This window comes from Diabrotica virgifera, chromosome 3, assembly GCF_917563875.1.
Source record: "Diabrotica virgifera virgifera chromosome 3, PGI_DIABVI_V3a".
In the NCBI taxonomy this organism is placed as follows: domain Eukaryota; kingdom Metazoa; phylum Arthropoda; class Insecta; order Coleoptera; family Chrysomelidae; genus Diabrotica; species Diabrotica virgifera.
The window spans coordinates 17,962,329-17,987,774 of record NC_065445.1 but is presented as its reverse complement, the minus strand read 5'-3'; the positions used below and the strand labels follow the sequence as shown (position 1 = coordinate 17,987,774).

General features: G+C 33.4%; 1 protein-coding gene and 1 non-coding gene across 2 annotated transcripts in view; both read right to left on the bottom strand.

Annotated features, from left to right (window-relative positions):
• Window positions 1–528: 528 nt before the first annotated feature.
• Window positions 529–25,446, bottom strand: part of LOC114328757 (histone-lysine N-methyltransferase Suv4-20) — a 47,038-nt gene continuing 22,120 nt past the window's right edge. Inside the window, exons 5-7 of the mRNA XM_050646352.1 lie at window positions 24,150–24,716; window positions 15,197–15,461; window positions 529–13,809 (exon numbers count right to left, since the gene is read on the bottom strand). Coding sequence (XP_050502309.1) covers window positions 13,698–13,809; window positions 15,197–15,461; window positions 24,150–24,716 — 944 coding nt within the window. The 3' untranslated portion in view covers window positions 529–13,697. The remainder of the gene's footprint in view (window positions 13,810–15,196; window positions 15,462–24,149; window positions 24,717–25,446) is intronic.
• On the bottom strand, window positions 4,506–4,577 carry Trnas-gga (transfer RNA serine (anticodon GGA)). Its single transcript has one exon. It is a non-coding gene; the product is annotated as a tRNA-Ser (tRNA).

Genomic DNA, 25,446 nt, shown 5'->3' with positions numbered 1-25,446 from the left:
TTGTCCAGTTTATATTATAGAGGTATTAAACAATGAATAAGGTATCATGTTTTACTTCATCAATAATACATAGTTGATGACTCCGGTATTTCTGAAAGGTTTTTTTCCTTTTTTACTTCTTCACATTCTGCTTTATCTGTCATCGTTGGTTTCTTTCTTCGGTCTCTTCAAACCAAGAATTTAAATCTGCTTCTCTATCCCTAAAAAAGTTTGCAACTAATCGCCAATCTGCTGCATCTCACTCTTCTGTGTTTTTAGATAAAGCATTTATTGTAGGCCATAATTTTTTGTTCAAAATCAACTAGATTTTATGTTTGAAAAATTTTTTCTAAGGCCCACAGATTCTTGGTAAATCGATGTTTTCCGCCTGCCCCTTCGGGGGTGAGGAAGAAGTGGCAAACTTTTTGCATATTTTTTTGGGGCCTCAAAATTTACCTTAGCAATTTAGGTTAGCCTAATCGAATGCTTGACTAAAGTCGAGTACCCTGATTTTTATTAGAAAAGTGTCACTGATTAATTCGCTTCATATCAATTGTATAATTGGAGACTTTTTATTCAATACATTAGGTTGAACATTTTGACAATAACAATTAAAAAATCTGTACATCTTCCAGTATGTCATTGCGTATGAAAACCATACTAAGAACCAAAATATATATAAAAATAATACAATGTTTACGATAAATGCTTGTAAAAATAAATAAAATCAGCTATTTACAATAATCGCATTTTTCTCAAACTATCCTACAATTGAACTAAAACCGTAGATTTTTATCACTGTACATATACATTCTAATTACACTAAAAATAAATAAATACAGTCTTCGGCCCACAGACCTTGCGCCACTTTTCTAATCGGATGTGGTATGCCTAGAAAGATTCTTAAGTCAATAGCAAGGTTAAAACGTTTGATAATTTGGAAAGCCGAAATTTTTGTAGTAAAAGTATGTATATCTCTTTAAATATCCCTCATATCTCCTTTATTTCATAAAATCAATTTGAACAATAGAAAATTATATGAAGCAAAACCTACTGAAGATTCGAAAAAAGTTCAGAAATGTAGTTATGGTGAGTTATTGAAATTGATTTATAAATACATGAAGTGAATCTATTAGGCTTAAAAATTATAATTTACTTATAATGTTATATTGATTACGAGAAAGCGTTTGATCAAGTACAGCACGTCATGATGATGCAAATACTAAGAGAAGCAGGAATTAACAACCAAGATCTGAAAATAATTTGAAACCTTTCCTCGCATTAGACTTTCAGAGTTGAAGGTGAACACACAGAATACGAGTATGTGAAAAATCATGGGTGTATTTTGTCTCCTCTAATTTTCAATCTCTGATCTGAAAGATAATTTATCGAAACTTTGTATGAAACTGAAAAAGGCATTCTACTAAACGGGTACAGGCTGAATCAGGTATGCAGATGACACCATAAGGACTTAGAACATCTACAAGTCCTTGTGAACAAAATCAGGTATTACAACCACTACACAATCAGGCACTACAACCACCTCGGCGCTATAATAAATGAAGAATGGACCAACAACCAACAGATAAGAGGCGCGCATCTAAAAAGCTACCTATCTATCTTCAACCGGATGGGGGCCTTATTCAAGAACCACAACCTCTCGCTTGGCATAAAAGTAAAGCCGGGTCCAGATTACATAACAAAACATGTTAATAACAAAGTTATACAACAAATTTGTTGTACAATTTTGTTATGTAACTTAGCTTTAACTAACAAAAAACAAAACAACAAAATGCGCATAATCACTCAAGAACGAACAAGGCGATATGACTCCAATGGTTGCTGCTCGTGAACTATGCCAGCCAGAGAAAAACGAAATGTTTCAATATTAAATGTAGATCAGTGGCGATGCGGTTTTACAACAATGTTTTATAACTTTCTTTGATGTTTACCAACAACTGTTGGATAACATAAAACATGCTATATAACCAGAAAAATGTTATACAACACGGCGTTTTAAAAAAAATTTATTTAAAATTCTGTAACAAGTTATGAAACTTTGTTATTTAACATGTTTTGTTACATAGTATGGACCCGGTTTAAGAATATTGTGATGCTACGTCTTCTCTGCCCTTTTTTATAGTGGTGAATGGTGGACCTTGAACGAAGATATGTGCAGAAAATTTGAAGCATTAGAGATGTGGCTACATAGGAAAATAGTTAAAATGCCGTGGAACAATTGAGTCACAAACGAGGAGATTATCAGAAAACCCAGAGATACTGACCACCATCAAATCTCGAAAGTTACAACACTTCGACGCATTATGCGAAATTAATCTAGATATGACCTCCTACAAGCCATCCTGCAGAGAAAAATATTTGGAAAGCGAGGAAGAAGAACATCATGGTTAAAGATCCTCAGAACCTGGTTCAATCTTGTAGTACCTATCCGTTTCGGATGTTGCAGACCATCATGGCAATATGTACTTTGCACGCTGGCAAAGGCAAGAGTTAGAAGAAACAGATCCACAGTTGAATTAGAGGATGATATTGAAACTGTAGAAAGTTTCACATATTTGGGAGTTGCATTAAACACGGATGGAACAGAAGAATCCGAAATTCAAAGAAGAATAGTGAAGAGAAGCAAAGCTTACTTTTCATTTCACCCATTTGGTCCACTCTTTGAGACAGAAATTATTCGAAAAAAAAGAGGATACCCTTTATATCTGACCAGAGCAATCTCAGTTTCATTATATTATGAAAATGTCGACAAAAATCAAAGTCACTAGTTTATAACTTTTAAATCTATTGAATTTTGATTTTTCTGCGTTCTATCTTTTATATCTGCAAACTGGATATCTGCCATGAAGTAGTGGCTAAATACACGTCCAGTTTCCTCTTTAAAAAATAAAAGATGAAGAATGAACCATTTTTTATATGTATTACTTGAATGAAACAAAAGCAGCCAATCAATAGGACAATCAAGTGGACATAGCCTGTTAGCATACAAGGGAGGCTTCCACTTTGTAACGATATCGCAGTCAACGCTTGCCGACACCTAGCCCTCCTCTCTATTTTTGTGTGCCTGCACTCCCACCAACAAGCTACCACTACCGTCGATACGCGCTGGAGGTGGATTACAGTCAAAAGTATAAAATGCCGTAAAAACTGATAGAGAACTGATTTCGATCCACAGTATTGATCTGGCAAGAGCCTTTACCTTTAGAGGTATCATTAGAAAAATGACTAAAACGTGATTGTCGTTTTTTATGTTTTGCTTTATTAAAGTCCTAAAAGTCACGAGACTTTTTTAAAAGGGCTACAAAGTCGTACTTTTTTCTTTATTCTATTCTTCTGTTTAAAGATAGTCCTCAAAAATATGACACCGCAATAAGGTGCATATTATGCTCTAAACTGTCACTACATATAATTCAAAAGAACCAATTACATTAGAGTACTATAGGCAATTACCAAGAAGATGGCGGAAGAGAAACCCAAAACGTATATTATACGATGACACGGTAAAAAGGTTCTAATAAGAGTATCGCTAGGTTACTGCAGGAACAGTGAAATCATAGGGATTTATAAGGAATCTGCCCAATATACCTTGGATCCTCAATTATCATAAAAAACTATATCGTAAGAGTTAAAACAAATAATAATACGTTCTTATAACTTAACAATCTTTCCGATAATACCCAAAGATATTTTTATAATTGGAATGTGATCGGGTTACAAATTTTCTGTCGGAGTTAGGATGTTTACTATAAAAACAATAAATTCCTGTACTAACAAATCATCAACACCATTATACATTTAAAAAATAAAAGTACTATTAATATTCAAAGAGGGATAAACTGTTTTTTAGTAAACCCCTAGTATAATGTTTTAAGCAATACATTTAAGATCGTAGGCATAGAACAAAAAAGCAATTCTCTAAAATAAACAAAACACTAAAATTTATCGTTTCCAAAAATGTCCGCCTTGTTAAAATTATTTGCATTTCTTAACAAAATGTATCCATTTTAGAATATCATACATGCGTCTAAAAGCTATTATACCGAACAACCCGCAACAGGATTGTAAATTCTAAAATTTCTTTAAATTGTGTTGGAAGGCTAAAGCACCGAATATACTATACCAGGAGTCAGCAACCAGCGGCTCGCGAGCCAAATGCGACTCTTTAGTTCCTTTTGCAGATATTGTTATGCCAGCCTTGCTACACCCCTGGTCGTGCAGGTTCTAGCAGCGCCGAGAAAATTCCAAGTTAGTATGTTAAAAATTGCTTACGTGCATCTGAAGAACTGTTCCGTGAATTGAAAAACAAGCCAGAAATCTTGAAAAAAAAAGAATGTGTGCGTGTACTTTGTACGCACGCAAGAAGTTATACTTCTATTATATGATTTCAACGAAATAAATATACTTTCGAACAGTTTATTTATATTTTATTTAAAGATTAAACTAATTTTTACCTACTACTTTCCAATCAATTTTATTAAAACAATACCAAAAATTAAAAAAAAAATAGAAAACACCCGGATTCGAACCGGGGACGTCTTGATCTCCAGTCAAACGCTCTACCACTGAGCTATACTCCTTTTGTTTGTGCGGGTGCGGACTACAAGATTTCTCGGACAATGTGTCAAATAGACCAAGTGAAGTATAAAAATACTGTAAATATTACTTTTATTATCTTATTCCCGAGGTAGACAAATCCAAAGGTACAAAAATTATAATAAATTAAAAATAAAATAAAAATTTTATTTTTAATTCAGTTGCAATGCGAAGGCAAAACAATCTTACTTTTCAATTAGAATACGGAGCGCAGTCCAGTCACTTGAATCGCGATTTTCGGCTCTTATTGGAGCCTCATCGGAAAGAACGTAGGCTTGTTCTCCATACCCCAATTAATCCGCACTTTTCACTTCAGTTGCAATGGGTGGGAAAACCTCTCAGTGCGGATCAATTGGGGTATGGAGAACAAGCCTACGTTCTTTCCGATGAGGCTCCAATAAGAGCCGAAAATCGCGATTCAAGGGACTGGACTGCGCTCCGTATTTTAATTGAAAAGTAAGATTGTTTTGCCTTCGCATTGCAACTGAATTAAAAATAAATTTTTTATTTTATTTTTATATTGGTCTTTACTCCTTCGAGTAACTAGGTCCATTTTCTGTTGGAATTTACCAGCTGAACAGACGGGGTCGTGAATTGTAAGTTTTTTGAATTCCCTCTTGTCTTCTTCGCTTTAGCATCCATTTGGCTTGCAAATTTTAGAAGCCTTGGAGGTGTTACCAAGGAAATGGACCAATAAGTTTTCGATTTAAAAATCTTTTAGTAATATTTTAATATTTTCTAAATATTATTAATAATGCTATTAGGATCGAAAACTTCATCTTTTAATTGCCAGATGACGCTAGTCACCTAATATTTTCACTTCAGTTGCAATGGGTGGGAAAACCTCTCAGTGCGGATCAATTGGGGTATGGAGAACAAGTCTACGTTCTTTCCGATGAGGCTCCGAAGAACTCCGAAATTATGGCATTTAGGTATAGTGAACATAACATGGAAAATAATCAGTATTTCTTAAGGACTTCAAAACGTAAAAAATATACAGTGTGTTCTATTTAAAATAAGAAAGTTCATTAGATTTCCAAAGAAACGGAAGATTTAACAACAATGTAATTACCACTATAATATCGGCCGCATTAAAAGACCATTACCCACCAAAATTTATAAAAATCGTTCGAGCGGTTTCCAAGAAATCACCGTGTTTCCATACATTCTCGCTACCCTGTATATGTACTTAAGTTTTAAGTGCGAGTTTTGTTTAAAATAATTATAATTAGTTAATCTTACGATTTTGTATTATAAAAATACCCTTGGTCTTAACGGCCTGTTGTGCGTATAAATAAAAATTGATGATATTTATGGATATCTAATAATGGATACATATTAAAAATAAACGCAAGTTTTTGTAAAATCCACATGCAAATATTATAATTTTGATTATTTTTTAAAATGAAAACAGTTTTACAAGTATAGTATGAAGATCTTACAGTGTTAACAACATCCATTATAGGTACATTAATTACACCAATGAACATCTATCATTTCAACATGTATTTTTCTCCGATGCGAATCAGCATATAAAAGAGAAAACACTGAAAACACGTTCTTTTCTCCCCACTACACTTGATGTATACCACGGAAAATGTTTCAGCAACATTCATTTCATTTTTTTGCAACATTTATTTATTCAGTGATTCACAGTATTTGTAAAATTGTGTATAAATAAAAGTTTATAGAAAAATTGTGTAGTTAGTTCAGGAAATCCAGTTACACATCCAGTACTTATCCATCAGTATCAAATTTGAGCAAGTTGATCAAATTATTTAACTTAGAGAACAGCTAAGAGGGGTAAGAGGGGTCTGGGATGTAAAAAATATGTCATGGCTGCTTAATATTCGCCAATGGACAGGAATACACAGCCACAGCATAGAAAACGCAACAGCAGTGACACACTAGAAGGCGGGAAAAGTTCGCGCACTATTACCGCGCAGATCGTCTGCCATTTTTCGCGTAGTACCAGACAGTGTATAAAATCGACAGTGTTGCCGATTTGTACATAATTATCAGATTTACTTAACTTTTATGACATTCTGATAATAAATATTATTTAACATAATTTTATACATATGCCTGTGGGAATTATGTCAATAATTGGGACATAACACAAAATATTGACGATGAATGGCGATTGTATTGTTAATTTTTTGCAGAAATTCCAGAAAATATTCAAAAATAATCTCTTACGGGTAATAAGGTTAGTGCAATAACTGATACTGCAGCAATGCAGAAATAAAAAAATCACGTTTTCTTAGATATCGTTGTCTCTCGACGTTTAACCCTCGTAAGGCGGTGCGGGGTGCAGCTGCACCCCAGACCTCGTTTTTCTTACCTATCTTTTTTAATAATTTTTTGATTTTGGTCCATTTTTTTATTCGCGATATATTCAATTCTAAACGCATTACACCCATTACAGCATTTAAAACTCTTTGCGTTTACGTGCTTTTTTGGAAAAATGACGGTAGGGTGCAAATGATGAAAATTTCATATCCTGAATTAGACGTTTCTGATGTTCCACCTGGAACTAACAGAGCTACGGGACAAGTTCGCTGTTACTTATGTAAGAGAAAATAGACCGAAAGTCCCGGCATAACTGTATTGTGTGTAAACACTTTGTGTTGCTCACTCTTTCATGTGTTTGTCTTGCAACGATAACAATTTTTTTTTTAAAAGAAATTAGTACTTTCTTTTTAAAATTTTGTTTTGTAGTATAATAAACAAGTCCTAATTATCTTTAAAATTAATTTTCCCGACGTCCACATATAAAAAAATGGATATACAGATGGGGTGCAAATGCACCCCGCACCGTTGTTTACGTAAGAATCTAAGCACCGCCTTACGAGGGTTAAATGCGATCTGTGAGCAAATATTAAATTAGTGTTGGCGAAAGTGAAGGAGTAAAAGAATGTTACTCCTTTCAAATAGAAAAAAAAATGTTAAATTATTTTAATCGCATAAAGTCTTCATTTTCACAAGATGAGGATGAGGAAATTTTATTTGAAAGCGTTCCAGATGTAGTTTTATTATAGTATAATATATGATATTACATATAATTTTGTTACAAGTATTTTTGAATTAATAAGTTAAGTTGAATAAACTAACTTTTTTCTTAATGTATTTTTATTACCCTTAGAAACTACCAAGATCAAAAATTTTAACATAATTTTTGGCAAAATCTGATCATTTTAGCAGTGGCTTAATATAATTTCATATAGTGACATCGGCAACACTGATGTACGAATGCACCACATCACCACTGAGATGTACTACTCGATCAATGTCGGTTCCGTACGTTTTAACTTCAAAGGCGGCATCGTAGTGTGTCCTTGCTGGTTTCGTTTATTATGCTGTGACACAGCTATGAAATGCTTCGCAATGCTGCTAAAAGCAGAATTATTTAATCCTGACTATCTAACATCTCATCTGACAAGCCAATGTAAAGTGGACGCCTATGCAGAAATGCACAGCACCTTAACAAGAAGAAGAGAACAATTAAATTGTAACGGTGAAATTAGATCCAGAATTTAGCAGGCCAGATCCGCTTTTAGAAGGATGTCCAAGCTATTATGAAACAGAGATGTAAAATTGGCATTGCGGATCCTCTTACTTTGCTGCTACGTGTTGTTGGTCATACTTTATGGTGTAGAGTGTAGAGTATTGAACTGTGAATAAAAGTGATCTAAATCCCAATGAGATCTACGAAACGTGGTGCTAAAGAAGAATTTTAAAAGTTTCTTGGGTGAAGAAGATTCGAAACTCCACAATACTAGACTGTCTTATAAAGACTACTGAGATTATAAAAAGCACTAACGGTCCAGGGCGCATCTGGTTTAAGATGAACTTTGAGAGGTGACTCATATTTTTTGCAGAAATTGCTTGGAATTAACTCATATAATAGTAATTGAGTTATCCTCCCGCTCAAAAAGGTCCGGAACATTGTTTAAATAATCAAAATGTCAAAAAATGAAGGAGAAATTCGATTTTTTTCTTCGTTATTTGATTATAACTTTAAAAGTATTCATTTCCGAGAAAAGTTGCACTGACATAAAAATTTCCTACAGTATAGGATTGGTTAAAAATTTTAGAAATTGTCACCCTTGTTGCAAAATAGCAATAATTGCGAAAAAACCATAAAAAAATAAGTATTCGCATTTTACGTTTTTCAAACATTTCTGCTACCCTTGGGACCCTCATATTTCACCCAGAAAAACTTTATGATATATTAAAACAATACTGTAAATTTCGTTAAGATCGGTTTGATAGATTTTGCAATCCAGCTTTCGTAAAAAAATGCATTTTTTCAAAATGTTGCAGGACTGAAAATAAAGCATGTAGCAAGTTGATTTTTTTGCATATAGAAGAGTACCGTACCTTTCATTGGCAATTTGCAAAATTAAAATCGGTTAACTACCACGGCGTCAGGGATTTTTTTAAATAAACACTAATATTGGGTGCTACACACAGGACAGCGGATACGTTTGCTCCGATATGGCATTCCAATGACCTGTCAAAAATGATCGAATATTGTGGCTACCAATGTTTATCTAATATATTATTTTCTTACCCTATATTTTGTTGTATTTTAATATTTTAATTCCACAAACATCAAACTAATTTGATTATTGTTTGTAAAATATTGTTTAAACAATTGCATATGTTTAAAAATAATAAACTTTTATTCTCCAAATTAAAATATATGAACAAAGAAAGTTTTTGCTAAAAAAAGTATTGTTTCAAAGGACAGAGTATGTGTTTTTATTTTGCAATAAATAAATTTATTTATTTATATCGAACTGTACTAAAAATTAAAATTTATCAATCATTATCAAAGGTCATTGGAATGCCCAATCAGAGCAAATGTATCCGCTGTCATGCGCGTAGCACCAAAAATTATTGTTTTTTAAAAAAATTCCTGACGCCGTGGTAGTTACCCGATTTTAATTTTGCAAATTGTAAATGAAAGGCAAAGTATTCTTCTATATGTAAAAAAAATTAATTTGTTGTCTGCTTTATTTTCAGTCCTGCAACATTTTGAAAAAATGCATTTTTTTGGGAAAGCTGGATTGCAAAATTTATTTTGCAAAATCTGTTTAGCCAATCTTAATGAAATGTACAGTATTGTTTTATTGTATCATACAGTTTTTCTGGGTGAAATATGAAGGTCCTAATTGTAGCACAAATGGTTGAAAAACGTAAAATGCAAATACTTGTTTTTTTGTAATTTTTTCGCAATTATTTCTATTTTGCAACAAGGGTGACCATTTTAAAAAATTTTAACCAATGCTATATTGTAGGAAATTTAATTACTCAACTTTTATGTCAGTGCAACTTTTCTCGGAAATGAATACTTTTAAAGTTATAATCAAAAAACGAAGAAAAAAATCTAATTTTTCATTCATTTTTTGACATTTTGATTATTTAAACAATGTTCCGGACCTTTTAGACTGGGAGGATAACTCAATTATTATTACATGAGTTATTTGCAAGCAATTTCTGCAAAAAAATATGAGTCACCTCTCAACGTCCAAATGTACTAATATTTTTACAGATGCTCTGGTCTATAAGAAGAGAAAGATGTAATGGGAGGTCCCAAATATAGGTTGCTACAAAATATGCAAAGGAAGATAGCAGGCAAACGCAGTCCAGGACGAAGAAAGAACTTCATTGTTATCTTCACCATATAAGACTGTTTCAAATCGGTTGTGACATTCACTTTGCGTTTCAGTGAAATAAAATTGAGAAGAGTATGAAAATTAAATGCCACTGGCGTATACTCTACTGTGAATCCTCGAAATATGTTAAAATACAAAATAAAATTTATATTAAAAGTAAATTCTAAATAAAAGACATCTCTTTGTTGAATTTAAATACTGTTTTGTGTTTTAGAACTGTTTAATGTATGGCATCAACTTGCAATATACTTTTTTCTTTCTAAAAATTGTATTGACCAAGGTTGTAAGCTTTTTTTAATATATTTAAAAGCTGTATATATAAAAGAAATGCCATTTATATAATGAAAGAAAAGAAATATATAAATAAATGAAACCTTGATTTAGGGCTAGCTAAAATTTATGGTTCGAGACAAGTATTCTCCTTTTCATGGCCATTTTTCAGTGCGTCACAAATTATAGAAAAAAAGGTAAGTCCGTGATAATACACATTTATGACATTTATTCTAACATGACATTTTAGTTAAATCTGACAGTTGTCACATTGTTTTTTCAATTTGGAATAAAAACAAATCAATTGTGTCTATTGCATTTATAAAATGGTATTTTCTTTGATTTGTATAGTCTTATAAATTGTACAGATTATATTGATAATATTATTATTTTCTTTAATAAATAATTCTTTTTTGATTATGGCGCCATCTATCGACAACTAGAATAACTAGAAGAAATGTTATAAATGTCTGTAATCACCGACGTGCCTTTTTTCTGTCACATACAATTTAATGCGTTAGAGAGAAATCGAAAAACTGTTACGCACTGAAAAATGGTCATGAAAAGGACTATAGCAGTATGTATTGCCGAATGTAAAATATTACGTACCATTTAAAGGGGGTTTAATGGTAAAAAAAAGAAATTTTTTTTAAAATATGCAGCGGAAAATTAAAAAAATGTAGATATAGTACAATTGTACAATCACAGAAAGCAGAACACCGAATATCACACCTTTAAATTAGTAACATTCTTAGTACGTCCATAAAATTTGTGTTTTAATGATTTTCTTGTTTCCAGTTTACTTAAAAAAATATACTCAGAGACAAAAATATTGCACGTTTTATCTTCAATTAAATAAAAAAAATCTTCAATCATTATTTTATTTTTTAGTTTTGAAATGTTACAAGTTTTTTTTATTCCTGAAATGTGTTATGCTGGAATGTTTTACGTATACAGTCGAACCAGCTTATTTAGAATACCGGTTACAGGAATATTCCGCTTTAAGGAATATAAATTTGAGGTCCCAAAACGTTTCTACTAGCCACTAATGATCGGTTATTAGAATATCCCAGTTATAGGAATACTTTTGATTGGCACGAAGGGGTTCCACTGTATTACCATTTTTTAGAGACACAAGAATACTTACGACATAGTTTTTATAGTCCAAGAAGCAATAATGCCACAAACTAACAAGTGTGCCTTGGCGACTTACACTGATTCTTGTTTTGTTATAGTTTTTATAGTCCAACAAGCAATAATGCCACAAACTAACAAGTGTGCCTTGGCAACTTACACCGATTCTTGTTTTGTTTCTTGGTATTGAAATGTCAGTTGGAGAGTTTTATTTTTTGATTCTGTAATTTTCTTGCTGATATGCCACATTCAAGCGAGTTAGTGTGTATTCAAATTTTTACTGTAGTCAATGAGGGTTATAGACCAGACGATATTGCGCAGAGACTGCGTACTCATCAATCTACTGTTTCTCGTATAATAAAGTGATACAATGAGACAGAAAAATATAATCGGCGACCCGGTTAAGGACAAAAAAGAAATACAACGCCAAGAGATGAACAATATTTGAGACTTCAATCTTTGCGAAATCGTACACTTACAGCTCCCAATCTCAAAAATGAATTACTGATCACATAACAAGTTAATGTACAGTGGTGTTAAAAAGTCCTGCATCACCTAAGCGCCTTATAGTTTGAGGTTTAACACAAGTTTTTTGTATATTTTCGCTAATTCATTTTAAGTTTGTGCTTGTAATTAGCGGTATACTTACTAATGTTTTTTAATTACTAGCTCAAAATTCTACAGAAAAGATTAAAATAATCTGATTGAAGGGATTTCCCATAATCCGAGAAAATTATGAGGTGATTATTAAGTCGTTAAAGTACTATTAAATTGAATCTTAATGACAAATTTGCCACATATTTTGACTATATAAACACTTAACACATGTATTCGCTCTTTGATAAAAATAAAAAGGTCAAAATGTCATCCCAGACCAAACAAATTAAATTATCGAACGAAAAGTGTTTTGAAATTATTTTTCACGTAAAAACGTAAAAAACTACGAATTTACCGATTTCTACCCTCTCTCCTCCCCAAACCCGACGCTCAAAATGGTGTGACTTTTTGCTGAACATTACGTGGACCATATAGAATATAGAACAATTTGGTGTTGGAGGATAACTTTCACTTTGGATGTCTGGGTTATGCCATTATTTGGAGCAACTGTATCATACTACCTGCGCATGCCGCAGGAACAGTCATATAATATCTTGAGGATGTTGGGATTGAGTCTCTAGATTTACCACCAATGAGTCCTGATACAACTTCAATAGAACATGTAAGGGACATCTTGAAACGATGGATACGAGCCAGAAATCCAGCTCCAAACTCAATTTCAGAATTAGGGACCACTGCCCAAGAGGGATGGAATCGACTTCCGCAAGACACCATCCAAGACCTGCGAAACATGCCTAAAAGGGTGCAAGCTATTACTAGAGCTAGAGGAAGAAATACTAAATACTAAATTGTTAAAATGTTACCGTAAAAAAGTGTTACTGTCGTTATTGTTTATCTTTCTGTTATAAGCAAAATCAGACTGTTTCATTAATTTCTCTACACATAGTACATATTTGTTGTAGCTCTTCAGTACTTCACAATAATTGTAATAATATTAATATAACGTTCCATGTTTAAGAAAGAAGAATTTGGTATAAGTCATATTTTCAGTTGCCAGCTGTCATGTCATGTTTTTTGGAATTTTGTATAATGCACATGTACATCTACAATTGATTACCACTACATGTCAACAATGAATATACGTAAAATCGTCCAGCATAACTTATTTAGCAATAAAAAGTACAAAACTTTTCAAAAAGAAGAAAATATTATTCACAAACAGACTGAAAATAAAATAAGCAATATTTTTGTCTGTAAGTGTACCTATATGATAGTATAGCCATACACTAAACATTCCTACATCGGTAAGGTTGAACGAAACAGCAATAATTAAACAACCTCTCATTCTCGAGATTATCTAATTTGTTCTTTGCCTATCTCAACCTACGCGATGGCGCGGTCATCTCAATACAATCACTTTTCGAAAAAGTCTCAACCACAAGATTCGTCAGGTTCTTATCATGTATGACAATTAGTGCTAGTGGACGGGATGTCAATAGTGTGGCTCTCATTGCCGAATTTAAGCTTTAAGCGTTTCATGGGGAGCTGTGGCAGGGCTGCTTCAGCTAACCTGAAATGGAAAAATACAATTTATTACACAATTCTTTTAGAACATAGTTGTTTACAGTCAATGCTCAAATTATTAGACTCGCTCTATACACCAGTCGATGAGAGTAAAAACCTCGAATATTACCTCGAATTCTATCCTACTACATGAATTTTAATGAAATTTTGGGACTAGCCTCTATTTATCCGCTAATTCAAAGTCTACCCTATGCCGATGTGAGCTTTTATCTTGGGGATGGTTTCCACCCCTCCGAGGGTGTGGAAAATTTGTTGGTTAAAATAACCACGGAAGTGGCTAGAGAACCTAATTCTAAGCAAAAACTGTTCTATAATTTTTTTTGAAAGCTCAATACTTTTTAAATTATTGTCGTGGTTGAAAATTTTTTTGCGAATACCTTAAAAATTATGCATCTAACGGAAAAACCTATATAAAACATTTTTGTAGCTTATGAAAAATCAAAGAGATTCATTTCTTTATAAATCTTCTAGGTGAAAAAATATTTTTTTGGTACATGCTCAAATCGGTGTATTCAACTTAAAATAACAGAGAAATGGTCACTTTTAGGGGTACAATGCTACGAATACCTTTTATAGTGCTTGAAAAGATCTTTAAAATGAGCACTGCTAAATGTCGATTACATTCAAACTAAGCGAGATATGGTGCAAAAAAATTGATGACTAATTTATTTTAAGATAAAATGCGAAGTATATTTACCCCTCATCCACAGGATTTAAATGCATCGTTTTACTTCTACAATACCTTTTACTATAGTGTTATTTTTATGTTCAAAATTTTTGACGGGTTTAAAATGGATGGTTTTTGAAAACAATAATTGCACCGTATCTTACTTAGTTTGAATGTAATCGACATTTAACAGTGCTCGTTTTAAAAGTCTTTTCAATCACTACAAAAGGTATTTGTAGCATTATACCCGTAAAATTGACCATTTCTTTATTTTGAATACACCGATTTGAGCATGCACCAAAAAAAAACATATTTTTTCACCTACCATATCCTTTTTTGTAATATAACTAGAAGATTTATAAAGAAATGAATCTCCTTGATTTTTCATAAGCTACAAAAACGTTTTATATAGTTTTTTTCGTTAGATGCATAATTTTTAAGGTATTAGCTAAAAACCATCCGAAAAGGTGTCACTATTCAATGAAAATGGCAAATTTTCAACCACGAATATGAAATATGTGAAAATATCAAGTAAATTGATGCAGTAGGATGAAATTCGGAGCCAAATACTCTCACTAACTGCACTACTAAAATTTCAGTATTTTTTTTAATTTCAAGCAGTTTAAACTCAAAAACCGTTTGGTGTGATTCATACATTATATTATATTTTAAATATTTGGGTTAAAAGAGAAAAAAATTACAATACCTATGTCTTTTCTCACGTCTCCTCTCCTTCGCTTTGTGCCTCTTTTTCCTGTGCGAAAACGGTGTACATGCAATATTATCTACTCCTTCCACTCGAAGTACTTCATATTCGGGCTCGAAGTAATCCTCGCTTAAGCTATTTCCGGATTCTATAACCTCGTCCAACACTGGACTGCGCTTCATGCGGAGAGTCAACTTTAATCGGCCGCCACACTTCTCTGGGGTTTTCTGTTCTACTGGTACTTGAACACACTTTGGTGGGCTTTCTGTAAGAAGTAACGTAAAGATTACAACCAAAATAGAGAGTTATCAAGTAAAATTCTATCCATCCGTTATTTTGACACGTAAACACTATTTTTTTCGGTATAAGTTTTAACGTACATATATGCAATTTTAGAGTTATCAAGTGGTCGAATTCCTGCTTCACGTTAATAGTTGGCAGCTGTCAGTCAAATGTCGTATTTGAGAGCAAAATAATTAAATTTGTTTAATTTTTTTTTCTGTTTTTGTTTTCTTTCACCCAAGATACATATTTTGTAATTTTGCCTTGTTTTGTACAATTTGGATTTCAAATTTTTCTAAAAAAATATGGAAGAGATCTTAGAACAGGCAATATTACTTGAAGCCAATGACGATGATATAGAGTACTTAATACTAAATCACATTTTAAATGATGATAACGTTCAAAATCAAAATGTACATCCTGTCTTTAATTTCGATACCTTAGAACCTGAACAAGCCAAACAGTATTTTCGGTTTGAAAAACAGGATATTCCAAGGCTTGTACAGTTGTTAGGGATACCAGATATAATTGTAACAGAAACTGGCCATACCTGTACTGGTAAGTAATACTGAGAGGAACTAAAACTTTAAACTCAACCAAACCAAAACCAAGCCAAGAAAACAAAGACAAAACGCCTGTTAACATACAGAAATAAAATTTCATAACACAGAACATATTACATAACAGAACTTACATGTCCGAGTCTTGCCGAATTGGTGCGATTCGCTGATAACGTTACCGTATTTCAATCCCGCTATCCGACCTACCGTAACGGAGCCCGTTAACGTTAAAATTATTTCCGTTATTCAATATTCATACTGCGCATGCTCCATTGCTAAAATAACGTTACCGTATTCTCCTAGAGTTACTTGATAACTCTCTAATATATCAAAAATGTACGGTAAAACCTTGTAAATACACGGGCGGGTCAATAAGTCCCTGACTTTTAGAATTTTCCGCATCTAAATGGCAACACTGCTCTTGTCAACCGGCAACACTCACATGACTCCGGCAAAGAATACAACAACGACGTTGGTGTATTCTTTGACTCCGGTCTTAATTTGAACAAGCTGCGTCATTTAGTTTGTGTTTGGCAGCCGTTTATATCAGGCAGACTACCGCGCGTTTTGAGAAGAAAATGGAAAAAAGTGAATTGTAGCCGATATTGTCCCAGAAATTAAATCACAGCGACTAAGATGCCACGCGCACAGACTTCATAACGAGAGACATGTAAGGGTAAGAACAGAACAAGTGGGTGGCGGTGGAGGTGGAGGTCGCGGTCGATATCCATGTAAAACAAACACATTGTAGTGAATGGAAGAGAACAGAGCAGGTAAGTCGCGGTGGAGGTTTAGCGCGATGCCATCCAGGAGGTTTACATCGATGCTTTTGAAAATAAAATGAGTTTGTTTTACATGTATGTCTACTGCGCGGCCTACAAGGATGCTTCCCTATGATTGGTCCGTTCGAAACCAAGTTGTCATTACCTGCGCTATCTGAGTTGATACTTTTTATATAATCCCTTTTTTGTATTCAGTTTATTTTTGAATTTCTAAAGTAATTAAATTCAGTAAATTTTTGAAATATGAAGGAGGATCTGATTATTTACAGCTGACATTTCATCACTATCATCACTTGACTGACACAACATAGCAAAAGCACAGTCTTTTTGTCATTAAAATTTTATTAAACTACTTCACTTGATAGTGGTTCTAGCTCGACTGACAGCGCAGGTGACCTCCTTGCTATGTGCTGTCGATATCGACCGCGACTTAACTAAAAGCATCCACCGCGACCTCCACCTCCACCTCGACCCACTTGTTCTGTTCTTACCCTAAGTCTGGTATGGGAGGAGATTCCTACAGGCAAAAGACCACTCGGACGTCCCAGAATGCGATGGAGAGATAACATCCAAGCAGATCTCCGGAAAATCAACATTCCATTTGATCCTAGGTTGATGGAAGACCGATCAAATTGGAAAAAAGTTGTACCGGGTGTCCCAATAAGAATGGTTCTCGGCCATATCTCAGGAACCGTTTATAGTAGAGCTTTGAAATAAAATTTTTTATAATGCCTCAGGAAAAGCCTGGAAATTATTTTCATAATTGTGGGTCCACCGCTAGAGGGCGTAATTGAATATCAAAAATAAAAAAATCTAAATTTTACAAAATTCTCCTAATGAAGGGGCACTGGAAATCCGATTATTGTATTCTTCATCAAGTTCTGCGCATATTTGATTTAACAAGTTTAACTCTACCTTTGCAAATAAGAGGTGGGGGTGAGTGGGAACCTTGTTATGAAAAAATGGCTGTAAGTCCGGTTCTGCTAAATAAAATTTTGAAAACTGGGTCTTGTTGAAGACAGATCTTTTTCTTCAATGTAAGCGTGATAATTTTTAACCATCCTAATAAGTAATAAGCCAGGTGGGAGGTGTTATTTAATTTTTTTCAGAAATCTAGTTTTTTTTGGAAAATATTAAATACAAGTATGCATTTTTAATCATACTTTATAAAATTAGATTAAATTAGCAATAGAATAGCGAAAACCGCATGTCGATACCTTTTTTCTATCTCAAGATATCTCGAGAAACGTGTAAATTTTATACATAACTGTTACTATCACCGGTAAACTAAGTTAATGAAAAGTAGTGTGCTGTGGAAAAAAACAAAATAACATTTTCCAGATGTCAACGTATAAAAAATAATTAATTAAAACAACAATATAAAGAGAAACAATACTATTAAAATTAAATATAACACAGAACAAAAAGAACTACTTAGTGACGACCTAAATATTCAAATTGTTGCCCATCATACACTACTCTAGAATACATTATCCAGATAATACTAAACGCCATTCAAAGCATATCGAGAGCAGAAATTGAGACTGCTGTTCAATCTACTCTTGCAAGAGTAAATGTTTGCAACGAAAATGATGGGCAAAAATTTGAAAGTTTATGTCATCACTAAATAGTTGTTTTTATTTCTTTGTAATAGGGCTTTTCAACGCTTCTCATTTGTTTCGAGCCTCTGTCATATGCCGTATAATCCGTGTATAATATTAATATACGAGATATGAACGAGGCTCGAAACAAATGAGAAGCGTTGAAAAGACCTAATATACGTTAACAGCTGGAAAATGTTTCTTTGTTGTTTCTATAGCACACTACTTTTAATGAATTTCGTTTACCGGTGACAGTAACAGTTATGTTTTTAAATTTACACGTTTTGTAAGATATCTCGAGATAGAAAAAAGGTATTAACATGCGGTTTTCGCTATTCTGTTGCTAATTTTGTCTAATTTTGTAACATGGTATTAAAAATGCATATTTGTATTTAATATTTTCCCAGGAACACTAGTTTTCTGAAAAAAATTAAATAACGCCTTCTAGCTGGCATATTACTCAGTAAGTTGGTTCGAAATCAAAACTTTTACATTGACGAAAAAGATCTGTCTTCAACAAGATCGAGTTTGCAAAATTTGATTAAGCAGAACCGGACTCACAGCCAGTTTTTCATAACAAGTTTCCCACTCACCCCCACCTCTTATTTCCAAAGGTAGACCTAAACTTGTCAAATCAAATATGCGTAGAATTTTATGAAGAATACGACGATCGGATTTCCAGTGCCCCTTCATTAGGAAAATTTTGTAAAATTTAGATTTTTTAATTTTTGATATTCAATTACGCCCTCTAGCGGTGGTCCCACAATTATGAAAATAATTTCCAGGCTTTTCTTGAGGCAACTTTTGTTATAAAATTTTTATTTCAAAGCTCTACTATAAACGGTTCCTGAGATATGGCCGAGAGCCATTCTTATTGGGACACCCGGTACAGTCAGCCAAGACCCACACATGGGTTGTAGCGCTACGTGATGATGAAGCACGGAAAATGCCGAACGTTTTGGACGCTCAATTGAGATCTCTACATCCTAACTATTTGAAAAAATTCACGATCTAGTTTTAACCGATCGGAGATTGAAAGAGAAAGAGATTTCAATTTTAAATGATCACTTGGGTATGACTATATGAGAAAGCTTTCTGCACGATGGTTGCCGCGTTTGCTCACAATCGACCACAAATGCAACCATGTTACAATTTCGGAGGAATTTTTGGCGTTGTTCAGTTTTTGCGCAGTTTTGCAACAGTGGACGACACGTGGATCTATTACAGGGTTGAAAAAAAACATGTTTTTTTTTATTTTATACAAAACAAACGTTTTTTTTTTGTTTTAAACGGTTTTTTTTGTTTTAAACATGTTTTATTTTTCGTTTTTATTTACGTGTTTTAAACAAATAAAACGTAGAAAAAAACATTGTTTAAATCATATTTCTTAAAATGAGAAGGATCTGTTTGAGGAATTAGGCAGCACAGATACATATATAATAACTTATAGCTGTTCAGCCCATATTATGAACTTACTTGCCCACGATATAGAAGTGCCAGGAATAAAGAACACTGTCAAAAAATTGCAAATATTTCAGAAATGTACATTTTGCTAGAGCAAAATTCCGAGAAGCTGGTGATTCTGCTCTTGTATTGCATTAGGATGTTCGTTGGAATACTTTATCGGAATGCTTAGAAAGTTAGTTGAAAAACTGGCCAATATTATTTCACATTTGCTCTAAACAATAGAATAAGTATTAAAAAAATTGGAAAAAAATACTTTGTAAAAGGTATAATTTTTTTTTATTATGTATGTATACACCGTTCTTAGGCGTCAACGCCTTTCGGTAGGGATCTATGGAGGAGTATCACCAAGCCGCAAGCCCTCATCCCTTGCCGTACCGCTCCTCCATAGGCCGATCCGACGCCAGTTTATCCAGACCAAGCCGTAGACTCTATTGAGTTTTATACTACGGCGTTGGCCTTTTATAAATTTCATGACCTAGCTGAGGCTCGAACCAGCGACCGCAAATCGCAAATCCACTAAACTTGTCGATAGACTGAGCCCCAGCTAACTGGACCGTCAAGACCGACATTTTTTTTTATTAAAATCTCTTAAAAGTGCTACATCACATGGCAACCAGGATAATGCCCTGAGGTAATGTATTGAAATTTCCCAACACGTGGGATCCAAATTGAGTTGTTTACATTTCAATGACTTAATGGCAACTGAATGCGAAATGAGTGATGTTTCGGAAAAAACCCCTTTTTTCAGAAACATCACTCATTTCGCATTCAGTTGCCATTAAGTCATTGAAATGTAAACAACTCAATTTGGATCCCACGTGTTGGGAAATTTCAATACATTACCTCAGGGCATTATCCTGGTTGCCATGTGACCATCACAGGGCTTTTTATTGAAGTATGCACTTTTAAGGCATCTACATTATATGTAAAGGGTTTTTACCCGGATATTTTTCTTTTGTGGCTCAGCTAGCATCCAGTTTATCTAACACTGATGATGATTTTTTATAAAAATCGAAAACGTTTTGTTGTGATGTAGCCCTTTTAAGGGATTTTAATAAAAAAAAAATTTATACTTTTTACAAAGGATTTTTTTCCAATTTTGTGATTGATTGTATACAGCCAACTACAGGAAAAACATTTTCTTTTCCTTGTGGATTTTTTAGAATAAGTATTGATAAAGATGTAACAAAGCTTGTAAATGATACAAAGTTAAAGGCAAATACTAGGTATTTATAAAAATTAAAGTAAATTGCAGTGCAGGGACAAAGTCCAAACAAATACTTGCACTAAAGGAGAGGCTACAGAGATATGGCTAGAACTTCTGGAAGCATTCGAGACTGAACATGCAAATGGCGAATTTTTGGTAAATGATATGACTAAAGTAAAGGAGCTTATGAAAATGGCTTTGATCCTCGCTCATTTCTTGACAAGTTTGGTTGCTCATCACTTTAGTGGAAATAAATTTAGTCAAGAGCAAATAAAAACTGGTACGGAATATGTAGAAACTACACTTCACATCCAGAAGCATTGCCAATTATTATTAATTACCAGGCAAAGTGTGTACCCTTTAATCCATATATATTTTCTAAACATCTAATGTACAACCATTGGCATGGTGGCGTTCTATGGTCATACAACATAAAAAAACTCTTCTTATCATACGCTTTAGTCAATTCCAAACTATGTAACCAGCTAGGCAATGTCAAAGCTGCTAAGTTGGTTTCAATTTTTAAAGATTCTATAAGTGATCACGTGGCTGATAAAATTGATGACTTAGATTACAAGATTACTATGAGACTAAAACAATTTGAGAAAATTATTAACTCTTGTATGCAAAATGTTTTGAGTTTTCCAATTTTTGTTGTGTTCCCATTATTAATAAATAAAAATATATTTGTTACAAAATCTGTATAATAATATGTATAAGATTTTTTTTCATATTTATGTATTATTCACAAAAAAAAAATAAAAAAAACGCTTGTTTAATTTACGTGTTTTAAACATGTTTAAAACAGTTGTTTAAAACAAAACAACCCTGATCCATTACGACACACCGGAGACCAAACAGCAGTCTCGAGGTGAATCCGCGCCAAAGAAGACAAAGGTGGTTTTGTCAGCAAATAAAGTCATGGCGACCGTTTTTGGGAGGCACACGGTATAATCCACATTGACTACCTTCAAAAGGGGAAAACGATCAATGACGAATATTATACCAACTTATTGGGTCGAGTCAATAAGGAATTGAAAAAAATGGCCGCATTTGGCCAAGAAAGAAGTTCTTTTCAACCAGGACATGTGCAGTTTCCATATCAAAATCTATGAAATAGGCTAGGAATTGCTCCCTCATCCGCCCCATTCTTCAGATTTAGCCCCGAGTGACTATTTGTTGTTCCCAACCTTGAACAAATGGCTCGGTGGAAAGGGGTTCGACTCCAACGACAAAATAATCTCACAAACAAGTGCCTATTTTGATGACCTGATAACTTTGCTGAATTGGGGGGAGAGAGCGCGGGCGCACGCATCATAAAGTCATAAAACTTATACCCTCACAGCTAATTTTTGCAGAATTGTTTAATAAAAATATTTGCAATTGATAATTACCCGGTAATATTGCCCGACAAATTTTTAAGAACATGCTTGTCAACCTTAAGAGGAAACAGTAGCGATCAACAGGTAGCGAAAACGCGTTCCAAGATTGCGGCTGTAATTTTGAATATTTTTTCGAGATATTTGGCACACGTATTCGTAATATAATAAAGAATGGCGGTACAGAGCCCAATTTGAAAAATATATTAATATGTGGAAATTACTCTGTAATTAAATACAATATTAAAAAAACGAGCCTGTATCGCCATTAAGAAGAACAAAAAATACACTTTCTTCAAATAAACTTTTTTATCCGATGCCTAGATTTTATGTCATTTTGGAACTACTAATGAAATAAAAAATTTTAGTAGTTCCAAAATGACACAAAATCTAGGCATCGGATAAAAAAGTTTATTTGAAGAAAGTGTATTTTTTTGTTCTTTTTAATGGCGGTACAGGCTCGTTTTTTAATATTGTATTTAATTACAGAGTAATTTCCACATATTAATATATTTTTCAAATTGGGCTCTGCACCGCCATTCTTTATTAGGTATATTACGAATACGTGTGCCAAATATCTCGAAAAAATATTCAAAATTACAGCCGCAATCTTGGAACGCGTTTTTGCTACCTGTTGATCGCTACTGTTTCCTCTTAAAAATAAAACTACTAATTTTATTTGGGTAAAAGCCCATGTTGGTATAAAATATAACGAGCATGTTGATTCTATTGCTAAAGCTGCAATAACCTCTTCAGCTGAAATTGTACCAGATGAGAGAATTTGTATTCCTGACACTTTTTGTATCTCTAAAAGAAATCAAATAGATCGTTCGAAAACTTCTTGGCAAACTTTTTACGACCACTCAACAACACATTATGTTTATATACAACCACACATCCCAAATTCGAGATGGTTTAAGAAATTTAATAACACCCGTAAATATATAACAACCTTAATAATATTGAGATTTGGTCACGCTTGTTATCCTGCTCATCTTGCTAAAATCAAAATTTACAATTCTAAAATTCGGACTTATGTGAAACATGTCAAGAACAAGGAGATCTTAAAATCTATGTATAATTTATACATAGTACAAATTAGCTAATCTCATTAACCTTTGTTTTAACCCAATTGTTTTATTTACCCTCGTTTTCCCTATTTATAGTAATTTCTTAAACACAACCTTGATAGGTCTCTGATCAATATCGTTTTATGAGTTCTTAAGAGGTTTTTTTTCTTTTCTTTGACTCTAATGACCTGTTTGCAATAGCAATTAATAGTAGGTATAGATAGACACTTTTTTATTTAGTATTAAGTAAATTAGAATAATATGTATTTTAATAATTTGTATTAGCTCTAATAGTTTATTTTTTGTATTAGTATTAATTATTATTATCAAAATGATTGTATCTGGCTAAATAGCTAAGTGCTAAAGACACAAATAAAAAGAAAAAAAATTTTAAGGGTACTCCAGTTGTCGGACTCACCAAAGTTTAGTAACCCCTATATTTAAGAAACGCCTCCCTCCCGAAAATTTTCCGAAATAGAAATTTTGTCCGCCTCAACGTGACTAACTGAATAAACGAAGGAGGGATTTTTTTAAGAGTGGGCCAACTGACATGGGAAGGGGCTTGTATTAAGTACATTAAACCTGATTAAATAAGATTGGCTTACCTCTTATTTCTCTATTAATCCAATTGCTGGTCTCAACGGCAGTATGCATTTGTTCAGACTTTTCTCTCATATGTGTATGATTTTCACTACTATCTTGTACAATTTTACTTTTACGCAATAACACAGCTTCATCCGTAATATCTTCATCATCGTTAAATTCGTAAATATCGCTTTTTTCATCACATTTAGCTTCTTCAATGGGAGTACTTGGTCGATTCGAGTTCCTCCTTTTTATCGTAATGTTAAAATTATCACTAGACGATTCTTGGTACTCCGATGTGTCCTTTGATATCACTTTATCATCTTTAATTTCAGACATCACTTTGATTTCTGTCTCTAATTCGACATTTGTCTCTAGTTCGACGTCTGTCAAAAGTTTGGTGTCATGTGTGATGTGGTTGACATTTGGCATGCCATTTTGGTTGCAGTCTACTTGCGTTTGAGGATGTATAATCGGATGTAGATCTTCGGAAGGTGTACAAGGAATTATGTCTGGAACTGGGTCGCTGAGTCGTTTGTGATTGCGTAACGTGATGCCTTCCATCACTGCCCCTTTTTCGTCCATATCTAGTCATAGAAAATACAGTTAAACAATGTTTATACATTTTTATTACTGTAGCTAACAATTGCAAATGGATAATTGTCGGCTTATACTATAATATCAGTAATACCATGATGACTTCAATCTACATAGGTAGATTGAACAAGAACTGGCCGGTATCCGAAAGACAAACACCAATAGTCTTATTAGATGAAAAATAATATAGGAATTCCCTTACAGGAATTATTTAAAGATGAGAGGCAAACAAGAAACATAAAACTATGCAACAGAACAGAAACTGGGCCCAGTATAACAAAAGAAGAAGTCATGAAGGCAGTAAAAATGGCAAAAAAGATAATAAAGCTACAGGTCGTGACGAGATACCAGCAAAAATTATTAAATTAATCGTATAAGATCAAATATATATACTAAAAGATTGTACAACACCATATACGATACAGGCAAATTCCAATAGAGTGGTGTAAGATGACGTTCGTAACTTTGACGAAAAAAGCTAATGCTAGAGAGTGCTGTTACCACCGAACCATAAGCTTAATGAGCCGCACTCTAGATATTCTTGAAAATTATAGGTACTATACATCAAAGGATTTTCAGAAAACTGGAGCAAGATATTAGCAACACTCAGTTTGGCTTCAGAAATGCAGAGGCCTTGTTTGCCCTTAATGTATTGGCGCAGAAATGTATGGATGTTATAACCAACCTCTTTATATCCGTTTCCTTGATACTTACTTACTT